We start from the raw sequence: 24,989 nt of genomic DNA, 5'->3' as shown, positions 1-24,989 counted from the left end.
CAGAGCGAGAAACCCGACGAGTTGGAGCAGAGGAGGTCGGAGGACGCTTGGGACGTCCACGGGGCCTAGGAGCAGGCTTACCAGGAAAACGAGCATGAAACTCCACGAGCAAGGCAGGATCCAGCACGTCTTTGGCAGCCACCCAACAACGCTCCTCCGGACCATACCCCTCCCAATCGATAAGGTATTGGAGTACACCCCCACGTCTGCGAGAATCCAGCACCTCCCGGACAGCATACGTGGACGACCCCTCCCCCTCCACAGCCGCGGGTGGAACATCAGCCGGTGCAGCGTCAGCGAGCGGACCCGGGACCATAGGCTTGAGGAGAGATACATGGAAAGAATTATTAACACGATACTGAGGGGGTAACTCCACCTTGTAAGTAACTTCATTAATACGTGACAAAATCTTAAGAGGACCAATAAACTTAGGCAGGAGCTTTCTACAACTACCCTCAAACCTAAAGTCCCGGGTAGAGAGCCACACCCGATCTCCTGGTTGGTAGTCTGGGTTGTCACCACGGTGCTTGTCAGCACGCTCCTTGTACACGCGCAGTACCTCAGAGACTTTACGATGCGTGTCTTCCCACACCTGCTCACTGCGCTTCATCCATTCATCCACAGCCGGCACATCAGTGGACACCGCTGTCCAAGGAGCTAGAGGAGGCTGAAAACCCAGAACACACTGAAAGGGGGTGAGGCCAGAGGTAGTGTTAACTAGGGAGTTTTGTGCTATTTCAGCCCAGACGAGGTATTGTGACCAATCAGTGGGATGTTTGAAGCAGTATGTGCGGAGGAATTTCCCGAGTTCCTGATTAACCCTCTCACATTGACCATTACATGTAGGGTGGAACCCAGAAGTGAGACTGACATGTACACCGAGATGTTCAAAAAATGCCTTCCACACACGAGAAGTAAATTGAGGACCACGGTCAGACAAAATATCTTCGGGGATACCAAAGTGTCTAAATACATGCATATAAATAGCTTGAGCAGTTTGGAAGGCAGTAGGCAGAGCTGGGAATGGAATAAATTTAACCCCTCTAGAGAAACGATCAACAATAGTGAGAACTGTAGTATAACCCTCAGATACAGGCAGATCAGTAACAAAATCAACCGCTATATGCGACCAAGGTCTCTCAGGTACAGGGAGAGGTAGTAGCTTACCGGCTGGAAGGGTTTTAGGCGTTTTACATTGCGCACAGACAGAGCAGGAGGTAACGAAAGAGTGAACATCAGCACGCATAGAATCCCACCAGTAACGGGCAGAGAGTAATTGTAAAGTGCGTGTGACACCAGGATGACCAGAGGTTAAAGCGGAATGAGCCCAGGTGATGAGCCTGTCTCGAAACTGAACGGGTACGAACGTTTTACCCTGAGGACAGTCCTCAGAATTGGGCTGATTAGCGTTACTTTGGCGAATCTGATCGTCTAACTCCCATTGAATGGTTGCGATCTGAACAGAGGGAGGAAGAATGCGTTCAGCCTCCTGGGGCTGGGATGCGCTGTCCACAGTGCTGTAAACCCTGGACAGCGCATCAGCTTTAGTATTACGGTCTCCCGGACGGAACGAGATCGAGAAGTTAAATCTAGAGAAAAAAAGAGACCAACGTGCTTGTCTCGGATTAAGTCGCTTAGCCGTGCGGAGGTATTCCAAATTCTTGTGATCAGTATACACAGTAAACGGATGAACGGACCCCTCCAGCCAGTGACGCCATTCTACTAGAGCTAATTTCACAGCAAGAAGTTCCCTATCCCCTATCCCATAGTTACGCTCCGCAGGGGAAAGCTTGCGTGAGAAGAAGGCTACAGGAAACAATTTGGGTGGCGACCCACTACGCTGAGAGAGAACCGCGCCAACACCCGATTCGGAAGCGTCCACTTCCACTACGAAGGGAAACTCGGGATTAGGGTGCTTAAGTACAGGGGCTGAAGTGAACGCAGCTTTCAGCTCACTGAAAGCGTGATCTGCTTCGGTTGACCACTTCAGGATTTTAGCAGCCCCCTTAGTGAGAGCAGTCAGGGGCGCAGCAATGGAGCTAAAGTTACGGATGAACCGCCTATAAAAATTAGCGAAGCCAAGGAATCGCTGGAGTTCTTTAATGGTCTGGGGCACTGGCCAATTAGTAACGGCAGTTACTTTCTCATCGTCCATAAGGACACCGGAGGAACTGATAACGTAGCCGAGAAATGTGACCCTTTGAGTGTGGAACTCACATTTCTCGGCTTTGGCAAACAGACTATGTTCTCTCAGGCGTTGGAGAACTTGGCGGACATGCTGAATGTGTGTGGGGAGATCTGGTGAATAGATAAGGATATCATCTATAAAAAGGACAACAGAGTGATTAATGAGATCGCGAAATATGTCATTCATAAACGACTGGAATATAGCTGGGGCGTTAGCGAGACCGTAGCTCATGACCAGGTATTCATAGTGGCCGTTGGTGGTGGAAAACGCCGTTTTCCATTCGTCACCCTCCCTGATACGAATGAGATTATAAGCGCTACGGAGATCGAGTTTGGTGAAGTACACGGCATTACGTAACTGTTCGAGAGCTGCTGGGATTAACGGGAGCGGGTAAGCGAACTTTTTCGTAATGTCGTTTAAGCCTCTGTAATCAATGCAGGGTCTCAAACCCCCATCCTTCTTCTTCACGAAGAAGAAACCTGAACCAACTGGGGATTTGGATGGGCGAATGAAACCCTGCGCAAGAGCTTCACTAACATACTCTTCCATAGCCTTCTCCTCATCACGAGACAATGGGTACACACGAGCTTTGGGCAGTACAGAACCCTCTATTAAATCAATAGAGCAATCATAGGGGCGATGCGGAGGTAACTCAGTAGCTTTAGCTTTACTAAACACATCAGAAAAATCATAGTACTCGGAGGGAATATCAGGGGTATCTACAGAATTAGGGCTTTCGACAGAGGTAGATTGCAAAGAGAGTGAAATTAAAGATAAACAGTTCTCACGACAAAAAGGAGACCAGGCAGTGATGTCTCCCAGGCTCCATGAAATGACGGGGTCGTGTGTCTTTAGCCATGGCGCTCCCAAAACCAGTGGATGTTCTGTGCGTGGGAGCACATAGAGAGAGAGCCGTTCCACATGTAGAGCGCTGGCTTGAAGGGTGAGAGGAAGAGTCTGCAGGGTCACAGGTTTGGAGCGTACAGTCTCTCCATCGATGGCATGGATGGAGATCGACTTGGTGAGAACTTTCGTGGGTATGGCGTGCTCCTCCACCAAATCCAGGCTGATAAAGTTCCCCTCCGACCCAGAATCTACAAGCGCTGAGACACAAAAAACATCCGTTGGAGTGGTAATAATAACAGGCAACTCGAAACATTTTTCTTTAAGTTTAGAAACAGGGGTACATACCACGTTAGCGCGTGGAGTACTCTCCACGCGCTGTCCCAGAGCAGACGCTTGAGCAGAATTGGGCCGGAGTTCACAGTTCGCCCTTAGATGACCTGGACCACCACAATAGAGGCACAGGTGAAGGCGTATGCGACGCTGCCTCTCAGCGACGGATAGTCTGGATCGTGTGATGTCCATGGGCTCAGGGCTGGGTGCAGGCACAGATTCCGGAACTGGATTCCTGGACTGGAGTTGCACAGGGCGAACCACAGGAGTGTGGCTAACAGCTTTGGGCTTACGGGAAAGGAGCTGATCCAGACGGATAGACAGAGCGATCAGCTGATCCAGGGTGAGTGAGTCGTCCTTGCATGCAAGTTCTCTTTGAATCTCGGGGTTAAGTCCGTGTCGAAACATGGAGATGAGAGCAGGGTCGTTCCAACCGCTGCTAGCAGCTAACGTACGGAACTCCAGAGCAAAGGCTGCCACAGATAGTTTACCTTGCTTCAAGGAAATCAGAAGCTCTCCACTAGATTGCCCATAGCGTGTATGATCAAAAACACTGCGAAAAATAGACAAAAAAGTGTCGTAGCTGGATTCAGAAATGCTTTCCCAAATAGCTGTAGCCCAGTCCAAAGCCTTGCCAGACAACCGAGAGATTATAAACCCGATTTTAGCTTTATCAGAAGCAGGAGGTGAGTTGCTAAAAAACACGGAGCACTGGAGCAGAAATCCATTACACTTCTCAGTGTTACCGTCATAGACCTCTGGTTTACACACAGCGAAAAAGGGAGTAGTGGGTTTGTTAGGACTGGCTACAGGGCTAACCACTGGGCTAGGGTTCTGGGTGGACAAACCCCGGAGGTGACTCATAATATCGGCTAGCTGCTGCTGTTGGTTAACCTGGTGGCGTGCTAGCTCATCAACAGCTTGGGTCACACCAGCGAGCGTTTGCTGGTGCTGACCTAGAAGCCGACCCTGGTTAGCCAAACCAGACTTAATAGACTCTGTATCCGCAGTCTCTGTCATTACGGCCGAGTATCTTGTCAGGGCCAGACAGGAAGGAGACTGGTGCAGATACAACAAAATAACTTTTATTAAAGTTATAGAGTAAACAGGGGTAGTCAACAGAAACAGGGTCAATACCAAAAATGCACAGTGTAGAGAAACCATACCATAAACGGAGGACAGTCCAGAGTTCATACACGGAAAGGCAGTAACACAGGTTAGGCAAAAATCCAAAGTACAATATACAGTCCAGGTCATACACGGTAATCCAACACAAGGGAGCAGGCAAAAATCGAAGTCGGTAGAAAACAAAAACAGGATCATACACGGAAAATAGCAAGGGCAAGAGAAACGCTTTGTATTGTAGGATTTACCAAACAGATACTCGGCCAGGTGTGAGCGTGAGCATGGTCCTTAAATACACTGAGTAATCAGTACTCGGGACTTCCTGGTGGCGTCATGTGACGTGTCATGTGATCGGGAGTGTGTGTTGTGTCATGGAGTGGTGCGTTCTGGGTATTGTAGTTGTTACTGTGAGAATCGCAGATAGAGCTGGATGTGGGAGACACAGATGTGCTTTCAGCACCAGACATGACAAATATAAAAAACTATTTGGAATTTTGGAATTCCTTTTACACTGACTTCTATTGAAATTTAGAATTTTTATGTTCTACTGTAAAGTAAAAAAATATATTTTAATTAATTTATTTAGCACATTTCATATTAAATGTAAAAGTTGTCATTTTGGAGCACAGGTTATAAAGTTGAAGTAGAACACACTGATTCAGGCCTCTCACACTAACATGAAAGTCACCTGCTCTGAGTAGTAGATGTGAAGAAAGTGTGTTTGACATCTTTTAACTTCTCTCTGGAATGTGACAGAAATTTGCTTAAAAAAATTCTTGAAAAACTGTTGCACTAAATTAGGAGTGACCAGCGGACCGAGCATGTGATAAAGAGGCACTGGTCTTAAAGCATCCCCAGTTTGACCTCTCACACACACACACACACATCTCAGCAGGGGTTGAAGCATTTGGGCTGCCGGCCAGTAAAAGTCAAAAATTAACCAATCACAGCAGGAGATATGGTCATATGATGAAGATGGTCAAGGTATTCTGCTCTGCTGAAGAAGTGATGCGCTGAATGTAGATGATTTTAATGTGACTCATTTCATCACCAGTACAATTTATCTCCCACATACATTCAGTTGTTTTTATTATAGTGATTATCCTTTAGCAGTAATTGTGACAATGTGTATAAAAAGTTTAAATGCATGGATTGATAAAATATTATATATGTAATCCCTCTTCTATATATTTACTTTTCACAAAACAGGTAGTTAACTTAGTTTTCTGTTATTTAAAGTGACACAGCATCATGTGGCACGACTCATGATAGCAGTAACTATAATAATATAATAATAACAAAAAAATACGCAATTTCAGTGTCTAAATATTAAGTTAAGGTATTTCTAAATCTTAAAATAAATGAATAAATCTGTTATATGTGATCTACTGGATTATAGGTCTGTTGAATACAGTTAAAAAAGAAATTGTGACATTATAGAATAAAATATGAAAAATTTAAATGAATTAATTTTGAGATAAATCATGGTCGCACCACATGACACTTTGCAAACCACAGCCACATTTGTCTTGATCACTTAATCTAAAATATTAATATTTATTTATTTGTACACACTATAATATATAGGTACTATATATTATTTTTTAGAATTTTGACTCAAAAATGATTCTGACTGTCATTGACTCAATTTCAATACAATATTTTATAAATGTACGTTTTATAAATAAGACTTTATACTAACTACACTTCCACATCGTCGTACATTTGCATACACATGTATACAGAAAGGACACTTCATGTTTATTTTCACTGTAAACAGACACACACACCAATACACACCTGTTGTCTGCTCCTTTCCCATCAGTTGCAGCTCCTAAAGTGTTGCTCTTCGCTCCCTGTGAACACAAAAACCGCAATAAGTCCAGCTCCAGCAGCTGCCCACCTCTTATACACACTCACACACACAGAAACAGAGTGTTTGGGAACAGCACAGTGAAAAGTGAGAGGGGTGGTGGTGCTAACTCCCGCCCAGAGAGCTCCACTGGTCCCCTGGGTCCTACACAAACACAGGTTCAGTCTGTTTTATTTATTAAACACATTAAAGCAGATATATGGGGATAAACCAGTAAACTTTAATTGTAGACGAATTCTGACACATTACAGTGACTAAGCTCCTGCCAACATGTACAGGTTTTCATTTTTTCAAAATATTTGATAGTTTTAACATATTTAACTCATATTTTACCTTCTTAATTAAATCCAAATTAGATTTTACTATATATAGCTATTATTAGCATTATTTTCTTTTTCTTTTTAATTTGCTATTTTTTGTTGTTTTTGTCTAAAGTAATTAAATAATATTTAATCACCTTATAACTCACCATATTATAAATCTGAGTGAATCTGAGAGGTTGAATGGTTTATTGTTTGGTATTCAAAATATATTTAATTGTGTAACATGTGGTATAATTACTGGTGTAAGATAAAAGTTGAGTATACTTAAATATGACTTAAACTTTTTTGACTGTGGTTACAATAGATGCTAATATCCCACAATTTACTGTAAAACCAAATAAGGTGTCACACCTGCCCGCACTGCACCTTTAAGGTCCACCTCTCCTGAGTATTGAGGCTGACTCCTCCCCTCCCACACACCTGTGGGAAATTACCTATCTACAGGGATATATATATACTGGGACTCATGCACTACCAAGTCGCGAGATATTGCCACATTGTGTGAGGCGGTTCTTTAATTAGGCAAACCAATCCATTTGCCTAGGGCCTCGACCAAATCTGTCCTCCATAGGGGCCCCCAAATCTGACCATCTCAGCTACAGTAAATACACCAAAAACAATGTTAATTTGTTACTTATGTAAAGTAAAGAAAAAACATATTTCTATAAAAAAAAACAGAAATATCAGTAGAATACCGAATTAAGGTCTAAATACTAATTGTCCAAACATATATACCCCCCTCCGTTGCTTGCATTGAACTAGTCCATAATATGATGCAGTAGCAATGTGCCACACGACGTGACTTCAAACCAAAACAGTGGGAACTGTACTCGACTAGAGTGACAGCTGTCACAGTGAAAATGAAGCGGAGTTATGAAAGTGGTTCTGCTAAACGAAAGAAACGGACAGAGAGCAAAAGAATCGCAGATGCACTGCCAAAATAAAAGAACTCCTTTTTTACACCTTCTGGACCGATCAGTGTTTTTGGGGCAGATTCCGATCGCCGGTCATCTTTCACCATGATCAGCCGATCGCCGATACCGATATTGGGCGGGGCCAAATGCCACATTAATGCCACACAAGTGCCAGGCAAACCTGGTACAGATTCCCCTAATTACATCCACGCCAAAGCAAACACTGGTAATTTACGCTCCTAGTAAATAAATACGAGTGTTACTGACCAAAATAAACACTTTTTAGGAGAGATATAAGTTATGTGTAAATATTTATAAGACAATACCTGACAAAATCTGTTTTAATGACGTTAATAAACATCACTAGTCTAGTCATAGCCTAGTCCCAGTTTCACTGCAGCAAAGGATGAGGACGTGAATCACTTATCTAACCAGCCTTTACTGATTTCTGCCCCAATAACCCTTTCAATAACCTCCAATAGCCTTTAATAGTCTTCAGTAGCCTTCAACAGTCTAACCTTGCAGCCGTGGTGTGTCCACTAAACTCCGTAGTTATAAACATCCTGAGGTTAGCAGCGCGCTAACTGACCTGTTTACAATGTAATCCCAGCAGTGACTCCGTGACGGCTGCTCTAAACTGCTGCTGTTAGCTGCTTAGGCTGAAATATGAACTGTAGAGAGCTGTATTATCCGGTTAGTGGGGTTAAAACCTTTATTTTCTACACAGATTAATTTAAGAAAAGCTGAGCCTGTAGCCCGTGGCTGGGCTGTAGCTCTGACTGAGTAAAGACAGCGGGGCTTGTGCTGCTGCTGCTGCAGCTCCGACTCGTGGTTGGATGAGGAACTGCAGCTTCCTGTAAGCAAACAGTTTCACTGGTTTCACCAGTTTCATCCACACACAGCTCTGATTAACTGCTTAACCCTAAACACCTGAATCCGATCGTCTAAAATCAGAAGAATATTTGCCGATCGCCGATACCCTATTTTGGCTGAAAATCGGCCGATACAGATACACTGTCGATCAATCATTCCATCTCTAGTTATTTGGTTTATGTGTGTGTTTCAAGAATGAGGGCCCCTTGTTTATATTTTGCCTAGGGCCCCAAAATGGCTAGATCCGCCCCTGCACATTGTGTCTTATCGAGCGTTATTGTTATTACTCTTTTCCTGTTTTTTTTCCCTTTTGCTTATTCTTGACGATTTTTGCCTAGCGTTTACTTTCTGGTTTTTTGAAATTTGTCTGTTTTTTGACTTCATTTTTGTCTAGTGATTTTGATTAATAAACCTGTCTGCGTTTGCATCCAAACTCCCTGGTTGGTTTCTTACATAAGGAAAGAGGCTAAACTGAATTTTTTGTCAAACTACGACTACGAAAGAAAGCTACTATACTGCTAACAGAACCTTCTGTCCAAAATTAATACTATTATGAATGCACTCACATGAATATGAAACTTTAAGCTATCTAAAGTTTACTTAAATTACTTAAATTAGCAGTGCCAATTTATTCATAAATGTACATTAGCAGTGTAATTTTAGTCACACTATAGCTTAGTGCTATCCCTATCAGAAAATTTCTTTAACCTTTAACCACTCTATTCACAGGTTTAACTAGATACTAATAGCAATGCTATTAGTGTCATAAATTTACCCTTAGCTGTGCCATTTTAGTTGCAAATGTATTTAAGCAGTGCTGTTTTTGTCAAAAATTTACCTCAGCTGTGCCATTCTAATTGTAAATGTATTTAAGCAGTGCTAATTTCTTTTGTTAAACAAACTATACCTAAAGCAAAGTTAGCTAGTTAGCTGACAGGTTGAGCTTACATTACTATCCTAGTCCTGCACAGCTCGTGTTTTATCTTTCAGCTAGAAAACTGACAGTTTGTGAAGAGATAGTGAATGTATACTAAGTGTGATACAAGAAGCTGAAGTTTATTATTATTATTATTAATTTGAGTAGAGCATACAAATGTAAAAACCTGTAATTTGTAGGCTCTCCCTGCCAGCTCCTTCACACACTCCCTGCCCGCTCTGTGCACAGCTGCACTCAAACACCCAGTGAGGAGGGAGTGTGAGCCTGATGCCACTTCTGGAAAATTGCTAACGTAAGAGGTAACACTGTAATATAACTTAAAATTAATTTGTCGTTTTTTTTCTCCCATTAACAAATGCTAAAAGCACTTTATTTCCCAGTTTCTTTTAAATATTTTCAGTTGCCACATATTGGGTGCATCCCAAGTTACTAATAATGCATAAATTGTAGTCAGTATCACATGATCGAGTCACTATACAACTGAATTACACTTAGTTGTCTCACTCACAACACTGTTTTTGGGTGTAGTTTTCCTCTAAACAGTTAAGGGGTGTAGCAGTCCCTGAATCAACACCAACAGCCACAGAAACTCATCCACAGAAATGCAGACATGACGAAACAAGCAGAATAAACACTGGCTGAGTCTGAAGAGCATGCAGGCTAAGCGTCAACAGGCTGTTCCACATCATATGAGAGATTGGTGGTCCACTGGTCTGAGTTTTGGCCTTCTGCTAATACATGGATACATGGAAGGGAAACAAAAGTGTTGAAATTTGCAGCTTCTGGCCGCCGGTGAAAACATCCAATGAGTTTAGGATCTGACCAAGCAGGAAAATAGCCAAAACAGGACACTTTGGAGTTTATTGATGAACTGCATAGTGCAACAGGAGGACTTTACAGTCTAGACTGGCTGGGATTTCAGAACTGGAATCAATTAAGCATTTCCGAGAGCTGAATTAAAGACTAGGCTTTCAGTCCAAATATAGAAGCGTAACGAGAAATTAGTTACAGTCTCAAGTGAGTTATCAGTTGTCTATGGTAATTCTCTTTCTCTCTCTCTTTCTCTCTCTCTTTCTCTGTTTCTCAGTCCCTCTCTGTCTCTCTCTCTTTTTTTTACTTTTTCCCTACCTCCTTTCCTCCCACACACACAGTCATCTGAACATAGTGGGCCATCTTTGTAAGTCCTGAGTTCACAGTGAGTCTGCACTTTTATATATATATAAAACTAAAGGTATACTCTGATAAAATTGGTATATGCCCAAAGATATTTAGGCTATGTTTATGTTACACACAATTAAATGTATATTTATTACCTAGACCAAAATTCAAGTGAGTAAAAACCTTTGTTCTGATTGGCTGTTCGCTATTAGGTGTTCAAAAAGCAGTCTGGCCTAAAGGTAGGATAGGTGGTAAATAGACTGTATCACACACGCTCCCCTTTAGTAGATATTAGTTTACTATTTCCACTATTTCTTACTTTTTATATATATATATATATATATATATATATATATATATATATATATATATATATATATATATATATATATATATATAATTTATTACAGCTTTAGTGCTCTACAATGTGCAATATCTATATTTCACATTGTGCTCACGAGAAGTTAATTTACACACGCAAAATTTTAAAACATGCTGGTTAATTTTTTCACCTGGTATTTTTGTGCCCTCGACTTTTGACATTGATGTGACGCCATAAAGATGTATACATTTTTACTTGTTCTCATTTCCATGACATACAGTATCTACCAGAGACACAGTATATCTGCCCAGTATGCCTATTTATTTTACTCTAGTCCTCAATACACATGTATTATTAGCATATCGTTACTGTCCAATAAAAAACAAGTATCTACATTTTTGACGATTTTTAGTTTACTATATAATTTGAACACACAAACTGTCCCTTACACTGGGCTGATCAATATAAACTCTTCAGAATGACCTGAAAAACTCTTTTTACATTGACTTCTGTTGAATTTATGTTAAATAATGTTGAATTATCGACTTTTAATTCAATCGAGTTCAATCGAATTCCTGTCATCTTTAATATCTGATTATATTTTCACACAAAAAAACATATGCAATTATTTTTTTTTCCTAAATCGTGAAGCACTAATGTGCAGCTACCTAAGCAGGCAACATTGTCAGTGTGTTTAAGGAGTATATTAACAACAATAAGTATGTTATTCTGATCTGTATCAAATTATATGGACATATATATTATGGTAAGACTTTTATTGGTACCACTATGAAAATAAGATATTGAATATTATGTAAAAAATGGGCATTTTTAAATGTAAAAGTCCACAGTAAAGAATGCACTGTGCCCAGTAGGTTTTAGAATCTGGAAAATGGGAAATGGGGAAGGGTCAGTACCTCACCCCTGCCTCGCCGCTGCTGCTGCTTCAGGGAGATCTTCCTCTCAATGCCGCGGATGTCAGACTCCAACTCTGCCTCGAAACGGTTCAGCTCCGACTCCAAAGCAGACTGGACAGCAGAACCACAACCAGAGCCGTGACATGAGTCAGAACACATGAAAAGAAATCAGAATGGAACATGTGACTGGTGGAACCGTAATAACTGAGCATGCTGTTACAGACCTGACCACTATTCTTTGATGCTAAAAAGAAAGAATGTCATTGAGCAACTGAACAGCACACTGCTGCTTCAATGCACTGCTATCAGACTGCTGCTAGAAACACTGCAAGAACACTCAAATGTAGTATATATGTAGTATATAAACTATGTGATCAAATGTGTGTTATTTAGGCCTGGCACAATAATTACAGTGGGCCATATTGTAATAATCTTTAGGCAAGCTGATAACCTTGGACTGCGCAGCTTGATTTAGGGCGTGACGGTGTGTCTTTGCTATCGTAACGGCGGGAAAAGTATGCCTTGCATGGCTCCAAACACGCAAAAGGCATGTACTAATTCTTATTATTGATCATAGAAGTGTTTTGGATATAACATGAAATAAACCTGTCGGCAAATTGCCATTCCCTTTAAGAACCTGATGTGCTCTGACGTTGGCGCATTGGTATTTATGCGGCGCAGCTACCTGTGTCCAACAGTTCTTAGCAAAGGAAATATTTTACATTTATGTATGCTCGTACTCTATGTATATATGTTTTTTTACAGCATAATAAACATCTACAGCATATTAGCTGGTTCTGTTCTTATCATATGTCAGTCCAAGCAAGTAAAAGTGTTTTTTAAACACTGCATTTAAAACTATGTTCCACACACACACTATAGAAAATCTGACAAACTATGATTAACTGAAAAAAATAGTTCTTTAAAATAATTTTATTACATTGTTATGCTATTATATGAATCATTATATCAGTGGTTTAAAAGCACTATAATATCAATTGTTGCAATTATTTTTGACACTATCAATATACAGAACCAGTCAAAAGTTTGGACCCATTCTCATTAAATGTATTTTCTTTATTTTTGTATGATTTTCTATATTGTAGCTTATTGTTGAAGACATACAACTTTAAAGGAATTCATAAGCAATTATAAAGTAAACAAAAAAAGTGTTAAACCAACATGTTTTATACTTAGAATTTTTCAAAGTAGCAACTTTTGCTTTGATACCAACTTTGCCCACTCTTGGCTGATTCTCTCTGTCGGCTTAAGGGTAGAAATTGGAATGATTCTCTAACTGTCTTCAAGGAGTTTTAGAGGTGCCAGTTGCCATTCCTTTTAAGAAGCAGGTGAGCTCTGACTTTGGCACGTACGTATCTTAACAGCGCAGAACTTTGTTCATCTCAGCAGTGGATACTGAACTGCGTGTTCATGATGTGAAGGTACGCCAGCAGCTTATTTAAAGGAACAGCAATGTTATTTTATTCTTTATTCCGTTTATTATTAAAAGAAGGTTAAAAGTCGGGTTTGGGCTCTGAATTGCGTGTATTTGTGTGTTTTTTCAATAAGCGAGGGCTTATGCGGGGGTGTACACCTATAGGAATAGACTCTGATAAATTTACTGTTGTCTAGGTTAATTTCAGTCAGTGGCGCACCTGTGTTTTTCGCCGCCAAAATAGCAATACGCCAGATATTTACTTAAACACACATTACTTCCAGACCACCACACCCATTAGTGTAAATTTATTCTAAACTCTGATGCTTTTTAACAATGCAGGGGCAAGGCGTGAAAATAGACTGTTGGACGCCATGGGCAGGGTGTACAATAGGGCCCCTAGGGTATCTATTAAAATAAGCAAAGGTATGGACCAACTTAGTGGCAAAAGTATGTTTTACGGTGTCAGAAACCACAATATGAGATTGTGTGCAGCTCACATGGGTGGAGCATAGGCTAGGTGACTTGGTGGGCTTGGTCTATGAATGGGTTTGTATGTGTTGTTACTGGGACAGAATTGGTCCTCCCAAATTGGCCCCATTTTTACAGCCCACCTAATCTCACATGGGTCCCCTTTAGATATTGTGTGAAGTGTACAGCCCAAATCTGACCCTATTTAACCCCCCCTGTTTTCAGCACTGGGCCTGGTGGGCAACCATATATGGGTTCAACATGGAGCTCATCTACATGGACAACTTCCCAAATTTCACAGTAGGGGTAAAAACAGGCAGCACATAAGCATGATATCTGGGCTGGTTTAAGGACACTTTGTGATGATTCAGACTCTCATGCAGTTCTAGCAACGCTAACTGGTTTACATTGGGTTTTATTACTTAGCAACATTAGCCTTATAGCTCCAGAAAAAAACAATGGAAACTTCAGACTATTGTTTTTTAATCTACGCTTCAGGCCGACAGGAAAACTGTAAAAAAGTCTTATCCAATCTATTATTGCAACATGATTGTGTAATCAGCTCATTGTTACTTTTTACAGTCTGTGTGTACAAGTGAACCCTGTGAGAACAGAAGCTGAGTAAGCTGAGGGCAATGTGGGAGGAAACTCACCTCTATGGAAGGGGAGCGAGGTTTCTCAGCAGGGCGGTGCACAGGCGGTTGCCTTAGTGACTGAAAACAAAAATAAAAACACAGTTAAGCTGTAAAATATCACATATCAGTGTCACAAAAAAAGAAGATCCATAAAAATGACAAGAAAAGCTAAAATAAGGCACATGTAGCATCTTTCAGGCAAACTGCTGACCTGCAAACTGTGGGGTTGTGCTTAAAAAAGCCATATTTGTACATTTTATTTCATTCACTATCCCATGCTATCCCATGATGCCACAGAGCTGGGAGACTTAAGGAGAGTATGTCCTTCTTAAGAGACATGTTATGTTGATTCTAAAACCAAATTACTTTTCAAGTGCTTGATTTTATTGTTGCAGACAAATTTCCAATGTATTGTCGGAATTAAACAGCTCAATATGCGTGGAAGAGAATGCTAAACTGTTCTTACTGTTTGTTTTACCAAAACTAACATCAGCATCACTTTGGCTAGCATCATGTTGATTGATGGGGAAGAAAGATGGCATCAGAGTAACAACTAATAGTGACTTATGTTTCTGTTCATGAAATATTTCTACCTAAAAAATGTATACCAAAAAAATAGGAATGCAGGTGCTTCTTATGTTTTTAATAGTTTCCATTCCTTATTTTTACACTAAAACGCTAATGAAGCTAACATGGTATATTAGGTTCTTTGGATGTTTTCATTCTTGTCCCAAATACTTTACTTTTGTAAGTTAAGTCAAAATTTTTAAAAATTCGGAACATTGAAGTTTTTTTTCCCCATTCCTGTATTTCAGCCATTTCTTCTTTACTATACCAAATAGAAATAAATAAATAATGATGTTTTTCACACCATTTTTTTATTTTCTAATTTAGCCTCTTTAACCATACCTGTCAAGTCTCCCGTTTTGGCCGGGAAACTACCGTATTTTACTCCTCTTTCCCGCCGCCCTCCCGTATTAGTATTTTCCCGTATATTTCCCGTATTATATTAAAATTTAAAAAACTTTATTAATGAGGCGACCGCTGTGTCTCTTAACCAATCGTGGTGCCAGTTCAAGGATAAAGTCCTGCCTTTCAGGAGAAACAGCCAATCAGCTTGCTGGTTTTGCGGCGTGCAGAGGAGGATCAGGGTGGGGATAATCTAACTGTAGTGTGTAAGTGGTTTACAGGTGGTTACTTTAGATTTCTTGTAAAACTGTCTTAAAATGTAAGGGACACTGAACCTCGGTTGGGCTAGTGGGCTAAGTGGACGGCGGCTAGTGGGGCTAAGTGGAAGTTTTAAATCCAAAACTTGACAGGAATGTCTTTAACTGTAAGTAAATCGAACTGAGGACGCAGCCAAGTATTTATAACTTAAATTTTTAAGTTAGAAATACTATAAATACTATAAATTAAATTTGAGTTACTACATAATAAATCATAAATAAATCAGCCAAGGCAAATGGCAAAACAATAAAAAAACAGATTTCCACATAAAAGGAGAGGTGGCCAAGATAAAAAAAAATAAAAAATAAAAAAAAATGAAAGCAGTCAAATTAAAGTATTCTAAGGTAATTATAAGGAAAAAAGTGAATTCTTACTAAGTTAAATATAAAGGGTAAATGTATAGGCTAAAATAAATAGGTGAAAGAAAATGTTAAAATGAACTTAAACAGTTACAGGCTGCCTAACAGTAGTTAGAAACGAACATTAAAAACAATCCAGTTACTACAGCTAGTCTGATAATTACTGTTGCTTACAGAAAGCATGGACTAGATATAAGATGACATACAGTATGGCTATAGAGTGAGTTATAAAATTTAAAAGTTAAAACATGCCCCTAAATACAAAGTGAACTACAAAAGCATACGTGCATCAAACAACAATCGTGTATTTGACCTTTTATTTCAATATAATTCCACCAGACCCTGTTCATTTATGTGTACTGTTACACATATTTTAGTTCCTGTGGAAAAAAATGCTCTATATTCAGAAAGCATCCAGCAGTTGGACTCAACACCGACTGATTGATAAACACTCAAGAGACAGGCACAAAAATCATGGACCTATTCCTAAATGTCATACAATTTCCAGTGATCTCACTCGCACGCCAAAATGATGAGATCAGAAGATTCTCTGAAAGTGGAGTTTGTCTGATTGGCTCGCTCTTTTCTCCTCCACAGTAGAAACTCTAAGAGCACTCGGTAATCAGCCTTTAAAGGGCAGCATCATTACACTCCAACAAGCCACAGACTGATAGGATCATGTAACACACCACTTTTCAAAAGCCAGAGAAGCTCTCAGCTCTCAGACTTCACTTTCCCTCTCCTGGCCGTCTCTAAAATACCTTGGCAAGTGGGAGGCTCTTCAGTGCCAGCGCAGCCGCTCTGCACTCATCTCTGCAATCAAATCATCTCGTGAAGATTTCATCTGAGAAAAAGGCGTCTCGAAATAAGTCCAAGCCGCACGGAGGAAGATTCCGGACTGATGTCTAAAGACCGGGCTGTGAAACTGTGAAACGCTTTTGGATCAGACAGGCGGATAACTCGGATAACAGGCCTAATCGCTATCACAAGACTGCTCTGTCTGACGCAGCCCCGCAGAGGGAGGGAAAGAACAATGAATCTGTTTCTTCTTTCTCCTGGAACCCAACCTGCACTGGCCCAGAAAACTTAACAAACTGAGCAAACTGTGACAACTGAGTCACTCATAATGTAACTAAATCCTGATTAAAATACTTGGACTTTACTGAAAATCACAATTTTCTGTCATATGCTTCATAAAATACATTAATTAAAGAACTGGGTCACCTACAAAAAAAGGATTTGGACAATTCCCCCTAAAATTAAATTGTAAATTTAGGTTCTTAATTCAGTCTTTTTGCTACAGATGTGAAACATCAAACACGGTTCCAAAGCAAAATAAGTGTTTAACAGGGTTCTATACAGTGGTGCAGAAAAACACATCACAACAACATTTACAAAGCAAATGAAAAGATGACAACACAACTACATTAAGAAAACGCAGCAAACAAAAAGATGACAAAGCCAGCGCCCTCTAGTGGCCAGGAGCATTTCTGGTGTGGCAAATGTCATTGCTTTTTCTTAATGCAGCGTTTCTGAAATGCTGCGTTTTCTGAATGTAGTTGCGCTGTCATCTTTTGTTTGCTTTGTAAATGTTTTTCTGATGTGCCTTTCTGCACTGTAAACCCAGACGTTTTATTGAACTCAAATAAATTAAGTTTTTTTTACATAAAATTGGAGATTTCTAAACAATACTCAAATATTTTGAGTTAGTTGAACATTTGTGGGCACATATTCACTTAAACTGAGATCTTTGGGTTGAATCAACTTATAATAACTGAGTTTAGTCTGTTGCCATTGGCAGCTTCATTTCCATTGGCTTCTGTCACAATCTATTTGCATACTGGGTGTGTCCAACAGTTTCTGACTAACACTCACCATCAGTGTTTAGTGATTCCTCCCAGGCTAGGTTAGGTAAACTTGTAGATCACATATTATAATTAAATACTTGGCCTCTGTGTTGTAGCTGTAGAACAAGCATCATTTATTGAGCTGCAGTAACTCTGTGTTCTCACTGTGCTCTCAGTACTTTTAGTTCTTTACTGTTTTCTTTCATCTACTTTTCTATGAGTCTTTAAAAAAATAGTTGAATGAAACCAAAAAGAAGACTAAATACAAGTTCAGGAAAATATTAATTTTAAATATATATGTATGTATATTTGTTAAGTTCATTGTACTTTGTACATTGTAAGAATTATATTACATGAACTTGAGTTTAGTCAACTTAGCGGGTTGACTAAACTGGGTCACCGCAGTTTTAGTCTCACCCAGCTTACCCAAATATTTCCTAGCACCCTCTCAGTTTTTAAAATGTTCACAAAAAAGAAAGAAAGAAAGAAAGAAAGAAATAGAAAGAAAGAAAAAATGATGTCTGCTTGCATTGCTCTGAATGACAAGGGAAACCTGCCATGTCTTTTAACTGGGAACAATTCAATCACATTTACTAGTCAGAAGCAACTAGAGCAGGGGTATTCAAGAAAACTGTGAGGAGGTCCAGTTCAAATAAATTTCCTCAAGCAAAAGTCCACAACATCGTCTATTTGCAGTATGACGATATCTGAATAAATTGTGTTATAAAATAATAATACAGGTTAAAATCATTTGAAAGAAGTTTATTAGCACTGAAACACAGGATAACATTGTGTGGCTGCAGTAAAAAAAAAAACTAAATTATGTATTCAAAAACAAAAAGTGCTTAAGGAAAAATAGCAGCTTCAGTTTCCTTTTGATTGAACAATCTCAATATTTCTCCTCAACAAAACAACTCTCAAAACACCTGAACTATTTCTCTTACAGATTTCTCTTACATCTGTCTTCCCCCAATTTCCCCTGCTCAGTGTGAGAATTGAACTTTGGCTTGCCCTGTCAACATTCGGTTCTTCGGTTTCGTGCTCGCGGGTGGAAGAATGAAGATGTATGCATCAGTCCATTCCGTGTTGAACGCTCGGTTTTCGGCGTCTACTTTTCTCTTTTTTGAAAGCGCCATAGTGTTTGCACCTCTTCTGACTGTAATTCACGTCCTGTCATCTGTATCATCTCCCTGCGTTTCTCGCTTTAATCGCTTTTCGCTCGCCTTTCACCTTCTCTTCCTTATATCACACTGCGTGGATGTCTGTGCCTCGCTACAAACCTCTGTCATGTCTTAGCCCTGTCTCATGTCTCTGTGTGTTTTCCCCACGTGACCTGTACTCCTCTGTGTCTCTTGTCAGTAGATTTCCACCATGTGTTTCTCATTTGTAGCTCCGCCCCTTCCCCAGGTGTTTCCAATTCTAGTGTGTTTCCTGTTTCTTTAAATAGATCCCCTGTGCCACTTTGTCTCCGTCGGTCTTTGCACTAACCCCTGTTGTTTGTCTCTCCGTGTCTCTTTGTGATTTCTGCCTTAGCCCTAGCCCTAGTTCCTTGTTTACATGTTCTTGTTAGTTTTCCTTGTATATATCCCTGCCTTGTTTAGTATTGTATTTATTCAGTCCCTCGTTTGTTTCTTTGTTTATTTACTCCCAGTTTATTTTGCTATTTATTATCTCTTGTTGGTTTAGTTTATGTTCTCTGGTTTCTCTCGTTTGTTTTGGTTTTTGGTTATTTGTTTATCTAGTTTAATTTATTTAGTTCACTCCCTTGATCCTTTGTATATATCTCCCTGTTTTATGTTTAAGTGTTTACTTGTTTCTCGTTTCCTGGTTTATTTATATTTATTTATTAAATTATTCATTTTTCACCCTACCTGCACTTGTGTCCGCCTCCTCGTCACCCTGCCTTGGGTCATTCCGTGACAACCTCGGCTTCGGTTTGCTCATACAACTCGCTCTGAGTTCAAGCTGGCGATTTGATTCGCTAGTTGAACCACGTGGTTAGTATGACTCGCACGCGATTGGTTTGTAGCTTCCAATCTTTGCTCAGTGCAGTGCTGGTAAAAGCACTTGAGTCAGATAGGGAAAAAATAAACGCTCCGGTTTAAAATTAATTCTCCTGTCAAAATTAAAATAATATTTTAATAAAATAATTAAAAAAATATTTTAACAATTTATTCCGGGTCCGGATGGGATGGCATATGGGTCCGTATCCGGACCAAGGTCCGCTGGTTGCGGACCACGGAACTAGAGCAACGTGAAGAGGCGAGGACAGTTCAGTGGACTGTTACATTCCTGACCATGTGCCAGCATTCAGAGCAAACACCAAAAAAAAAAGAAAAGAAAAAGAAATGGGAATAATGTGAAGACAATTCATGTGAAAAGCTGGACTAATGAAGACACAGGAGGAGGAGGTCCAGAATACTTATAATCTGTGGAACAGAACAGGATTCCTCTGATCAGCAGATGACCGTTAACCACGTTCTGATTTAAGAGTGAGATGCACTCTTGATTTTGGCAGATTGCAGTTTTAACTAGGCACATCTGCACTTCTCAGCAGAGTAAATTAACCTGTGCATTCACACTGTAATGGTGAACGAACAGTCCATTTACAGGAACAGCAATATTATTTTATTCTGTATTCTTTTTTGATTGTTGATATAAAAGTTGTAACGAGCAAGGATTGAACACGTGCACTGCGCCTGCGTTGCTGAGCTAGCAATAAACGTCTGGTTTACTGTAGTCAGGGTTTAAATCAGTCAGTGGCACACCTGTGTTTTCTGTTGCTAAGATAGCAATCTGCCAGAGATGTACTTAAACTCACTTCCAGACCAACACGCCTATCAGTATAGATATATTCACAAGCGTCTTTGCTATTTCAAGCACAACACGTGAAAACAGAATGGGTGTAAGATAGCAATGAGCGTCACAACACACATTGCACAGGGTGTAAGGTGAGACCCAAAGTGTTACCTCAGAGGACGGCTTGGAAATGCCCACACCTGGCCAGCGTGCTAATGTCAAGGCAATGTGAATTTTCAGTTTATCTGAGATCTGATCATGGGTGATAGATAAATGGTACATTCCGTTTTCATAATTGAGTGGACATTCCAGACTCCACAGTGTCACATGTGTACTGAAAATACACTACTACTATATTATTTCCCCCCACAGTGCACAATTGTCTGTCTAAACAGATGAGCGGAATCACATCCACATTCAATAAATAAGGCCCCACTCACACTCATATCCCACAGATCAGTGCAGGATTCTTCTGTGGTGCATGGCAAAAGTCATGGGACTCAATACCAGTTCTTGTTCCAAGAGTGGCATGTCAGTGAAGAGTCTTTGTTTTAATTAAAGAACTATTAAAGTTACCTTTTAACCGTTATGTTATCCAAAAGACTGACACTTAACCTGCTCAACTATTCATTGATGAAGCTTGTAAAGTATAAGATATAGTACTGGTAACACTGTTGTTATAATGTAAAGTTACTGAAGACGATGCACAAAAAACAGCCTCTCAAGCTTCTGCATCTTTAGAACTTTAATGAGCTTCATGACTGTGACTGAACCTCTGCATGAACTTCCTTTCTGGACACTGTAATCCTGCTTTATGCTGATATTGAACTTCTGACCTACTCCTGTAGCCTATGTTCTCATAACATACATATTGCATATGTCTAATCCACCAGAGCCCTTAGATTAGCCTCATTCTTACATACTTCACCTACAATACTGAAAGTGATTGAAAGTTTCCAGAAAATGAAATATTTTTCCAAGAAAATTATTTCAATTACACATGCTGTTGTATACGCGCATTTATTTAAAAAATTGCCAACACTGATATGATGGATATAATATGATCCAAAAACAAACCAGACAAAATTATTAGCACCCTCAACTTAATATTTAGTTGCACACCATTTGGGGTCCCCTGACACTGATGCACCCTGACGGTGTGCGTCCACTAGCACTTTTCTTCAACGCATGTCGCCATGCCGGATCTCTTGGCTCGCCGTGTGTGGGCGTGTCCGTGACGTTTTTGAATTCAAATGAAGCAACAGATTTAGTCAATCATAAATTTAAGATTTTACATTTTTAGTAAACCTCACTGTTATATATAGTTGTTAAATTCATATTCCGCCATTTTTAGCTTCTCTTCTGTGTTTGAAAGGCGCCTGTTCTGTGTGTGTGAGGCTCGTCTGTGTGTGGCGTGGCAGCTTGCTGTTCCCTGATTGGCTGGAAGCAGTGCGGCGGCCGGATTCATTTGAATAAAGTTGAGATCTGCTCAACTTTCCTGCCGGAGGGCGGAGCTGCGCTCAATGCAACGCAACCCAGCATGCACCGCGGTATGCAGCGGCTCTCTCTATTGAAATGAATGGGATGCGTCTGGGCTTAAGTGCCAGTGGACGCGCACCGTGAGCCTGCAGGACAGCTTGGATTTCTTTGGAACTTGATTGGGGATGCTTATCCACCATCTGGACTGTCCTGTGTCGCAACATTTCATCAATTTGTCTCTTCTGTCCATTTTGTATTTTGAGTTTTGTATGGATTTATTTCTGCTTTTTTTGTGTAGTTAAAATGTGTATAACAAAATATGTTTAAATGCAATAACTTTCTGGGAGAAAAAAAGATCAGGGGTGCCAATAGTTTTGGTCATGAATGTATACATAATGGTGGCACACTATTTAATATAAATGTTGCACCTCAGGACCAGGCATGTTTGGGAGCCATCAAGAAAGCTCAGAAAACTTTGTTTAAAAAAAAAAAAAATCACTATATGTATCCAACATTGAACAATAATTATAATATAGACGTGTGGGTTAAAAAGAGACAAAAATAAAAGGCAACTGACCAATGTGGTTAAAAGTAATCTAAATAAAAATTACTGAATTCATTATGATCTGTTGATGAGGTACAATTTATACAATATTCAAATTAAACTGAACTGAATTGAATTTAGCTGAAATGAACTGAGCAGAATTGATTCACACTGAATTTAACTGAACTGATTTTCTATAATATGGACTGAAATCTGCCACAAAGTTGAAGTTATTTAATACATTACACTGGCTCACAATATCCTTAATGACCTAATTTTATTATCTAATGATGTAATATGAGCTTATTTCTCAGACTGAAACCTACATTACTGTACTGAATGATTCACTCCATGACCTGTATTGACTAATACTCACACTTGAATCACCCTCTATGGTGCTGTTATCTGTGTGTGTTATTGACAGTGTTTCAACTGCAGCATTACCCAAGATTCATAACGTCCCGTCCATCAAAGAGAGCAGTCTAAACACGTCTATAACAGCAGCCCTGTTCTAACCGAACACAGTTCCAGTGATCTAAAGAGAAGACCACAAAAGCATCTATTCTTCTCATTTCTGCAATGATGGAATGTCTTGGAAAGCACCTGCAGAGGCGTGCCTCAAGACGAATGACCACATCTGCAAACCTCCACTAATAAAGCGTGGGCAGGTAGCGTGGCCTCAGCACTCAGGCATTTACAGATATACACCGAAACTAATCCTTAAAGGAAGCTTGTGTGTGTGGAAAAGCTGAGGCTTAACCTCTTCACTGAATTGCCATATGTAGTAACACAGTAAAGCCAACAGTTATACAACAACAATAAACCTGGCTATTTAAAGAAACGTGAATCATATTAATTCAAAAATTTTCTACATTTTGCAGAATTTTATTTCTCTCTTTAAGTTAATTTGAGTTTCATAATCAAAGCATTATCAAAGCTAGCATTTTACTGCTAGATGCACTGTGAAGCACTATGCAGCAAATAAACTTTGATTTTATTTAAGTGATTTAACTTGACATCGTCTTTGCTTACAACGAATTTCTTTCTTTTTCTTAGTACTTTTATTTTAAGACCTTCACACTTATTTATATCCGTACATACACGTCTTTTTTAAACACTTCAAAACACTGTTTCTGCAAGTGTAGAGGGTTGGCAATACTTCGCAAAGTAAAACAGTGCAAACAGACAAGTTTAAATAGAGAAAATATAATGAATCATTGGTGAAACAGACAGTATTTCACAGGGTGCAAATTATACATTGATAATTGGGGGGGGTCAAGTATTTCTTAGGGGTATAAATGGAAACCAGTACAGCGCAGGCTCGTGCTTCACTAAACTAAAGTCCTACAATCCTTACAGTGTCTCGCTTCCATACTGTAATACTTTCTACAGCACGTAAAAGATAAATTCATTACATCAGCTAATGTACCACACAATAACCTTTATAGATAATAATATATTATACCGCAAAATCCACAGTTAATCCTGCAAAAAACACATACAGTGCTATTGGCTGCTATCTTTCATCAGCTTTCTTGTCATTTTTTTTTTTTATTTCAAAAATAGTATCTACAACCTGAAGCCAATGTGCCACCACATCAGCAATTAAGGCGGAATGGTAAATTAGCAGCATTTAAGGTGGGATAGCAAATTCATATGAGTTATTATAATACATAAAATAAAAAGCTACTTACATGTAATGCTGTAGCTTGAGCAGCTTGTGTACCTTAACTTAGATGCGAGCCACCTGACCAATAATGATCCAGCATGCAGGTAAACGAGAGGAAAGCTTATTAACATGGAATGGTATGATCCAATTTAGGGGTGCTTGAAATCGTATCACAATATTCTTTGAGGGAAAGGTACTGTATTGTTTTTGTAGTATTTAATATTATATGTAAGAAGTATATTTAAAAGTTCTGACCCCCCCAATAACCCCCGCAATTCACACCCTGGTATTCCAGGGAAGATGAGCATGAGAACAGTTTCTGACTGGTTTCAACCAAAAAGCAGATGGGGGGTATAATTACGAGCGATATGTAAGTAAAGTGTAACTACAAGTGTCCTACCAGGTCACAGTTTTTCCCCCCTGTTTTGGAGAATCAGCATTAACTCTCGCATTTGTCACTGTTTATGGGCTCTGGGGATGTACTGGCACTGGCAATGGTACTAGTGGTTCTGCAACTAGTGGCTTGTAATTTACTGTGCGTAATTTTACAGTGAAATATTTTACAGTGCCTATTTTTGCCTATATCTGTGCCAATTATATGATCTGTTTCTTCGATTGCCTTCATTGCATGAATTGGCTTATGCCAACATCTATACATCTGTGTATTTATCATACAGCAGTCTGTCTCTGGCAGTCTATGTTCAAGTTTGGGAAGCAT

At 39.7% G+C, this 24,989-nt stretch overlaps 1 protein-coding gene across 5 annotated transcripts in view; it reads right to left on the bottom strand.

Moving 5' to 3' along the window:
- sorbs3 (sorbin and SH3 domain containing 3) overlaps positions 1-24,989 on the bottom strand; it is a 103,251-nt gene that overhangs the window by 23,569 nt on the left and 54,693 nt on the right. For all 5 annotated transcript variants that reach the window (XM_049485643.1, XM_049485644.1, XM_049485645.1 and 2 more), the window contains exons 10-12: positions 14,366-14,425; positions 11,807-11,917; positions 6,290-6,345 (exon numbers count right to left, since the gene is read on the bottom strand). In XM_049485643.1, coding sequence (XP_049341600.1) covers positions 6,290-6,345; positions 11,807-11,917; positions 14,366-14,425 — 227 coding nt within the window. The remainder of the gene's footprint in view (positions 1-6,289; positions 6,346-11,806; positions 11,918-14,365; positions 14,426-24,989) is intronic.

Source organism: Astyanax mexicanus, chromosome 12, assembly GCF_023375975.1.
Source record: "Astyanax mexicanus isolate ESR-SI-001 chromosome 12, AstMex3_surface, whole genome shotgun sequence".
NCBI classification, from domain to species: Eukaryota; Metazoa; Chordata; class Actinopteri; order Characiformes; family Acestrorhamphidae; genus Astyanax; species Astyanax mexicanus.
Note: the sequence above shows the minus strand (reverse complement) of the source record. Positions and strands in the feature narration are given on the sequence as shown.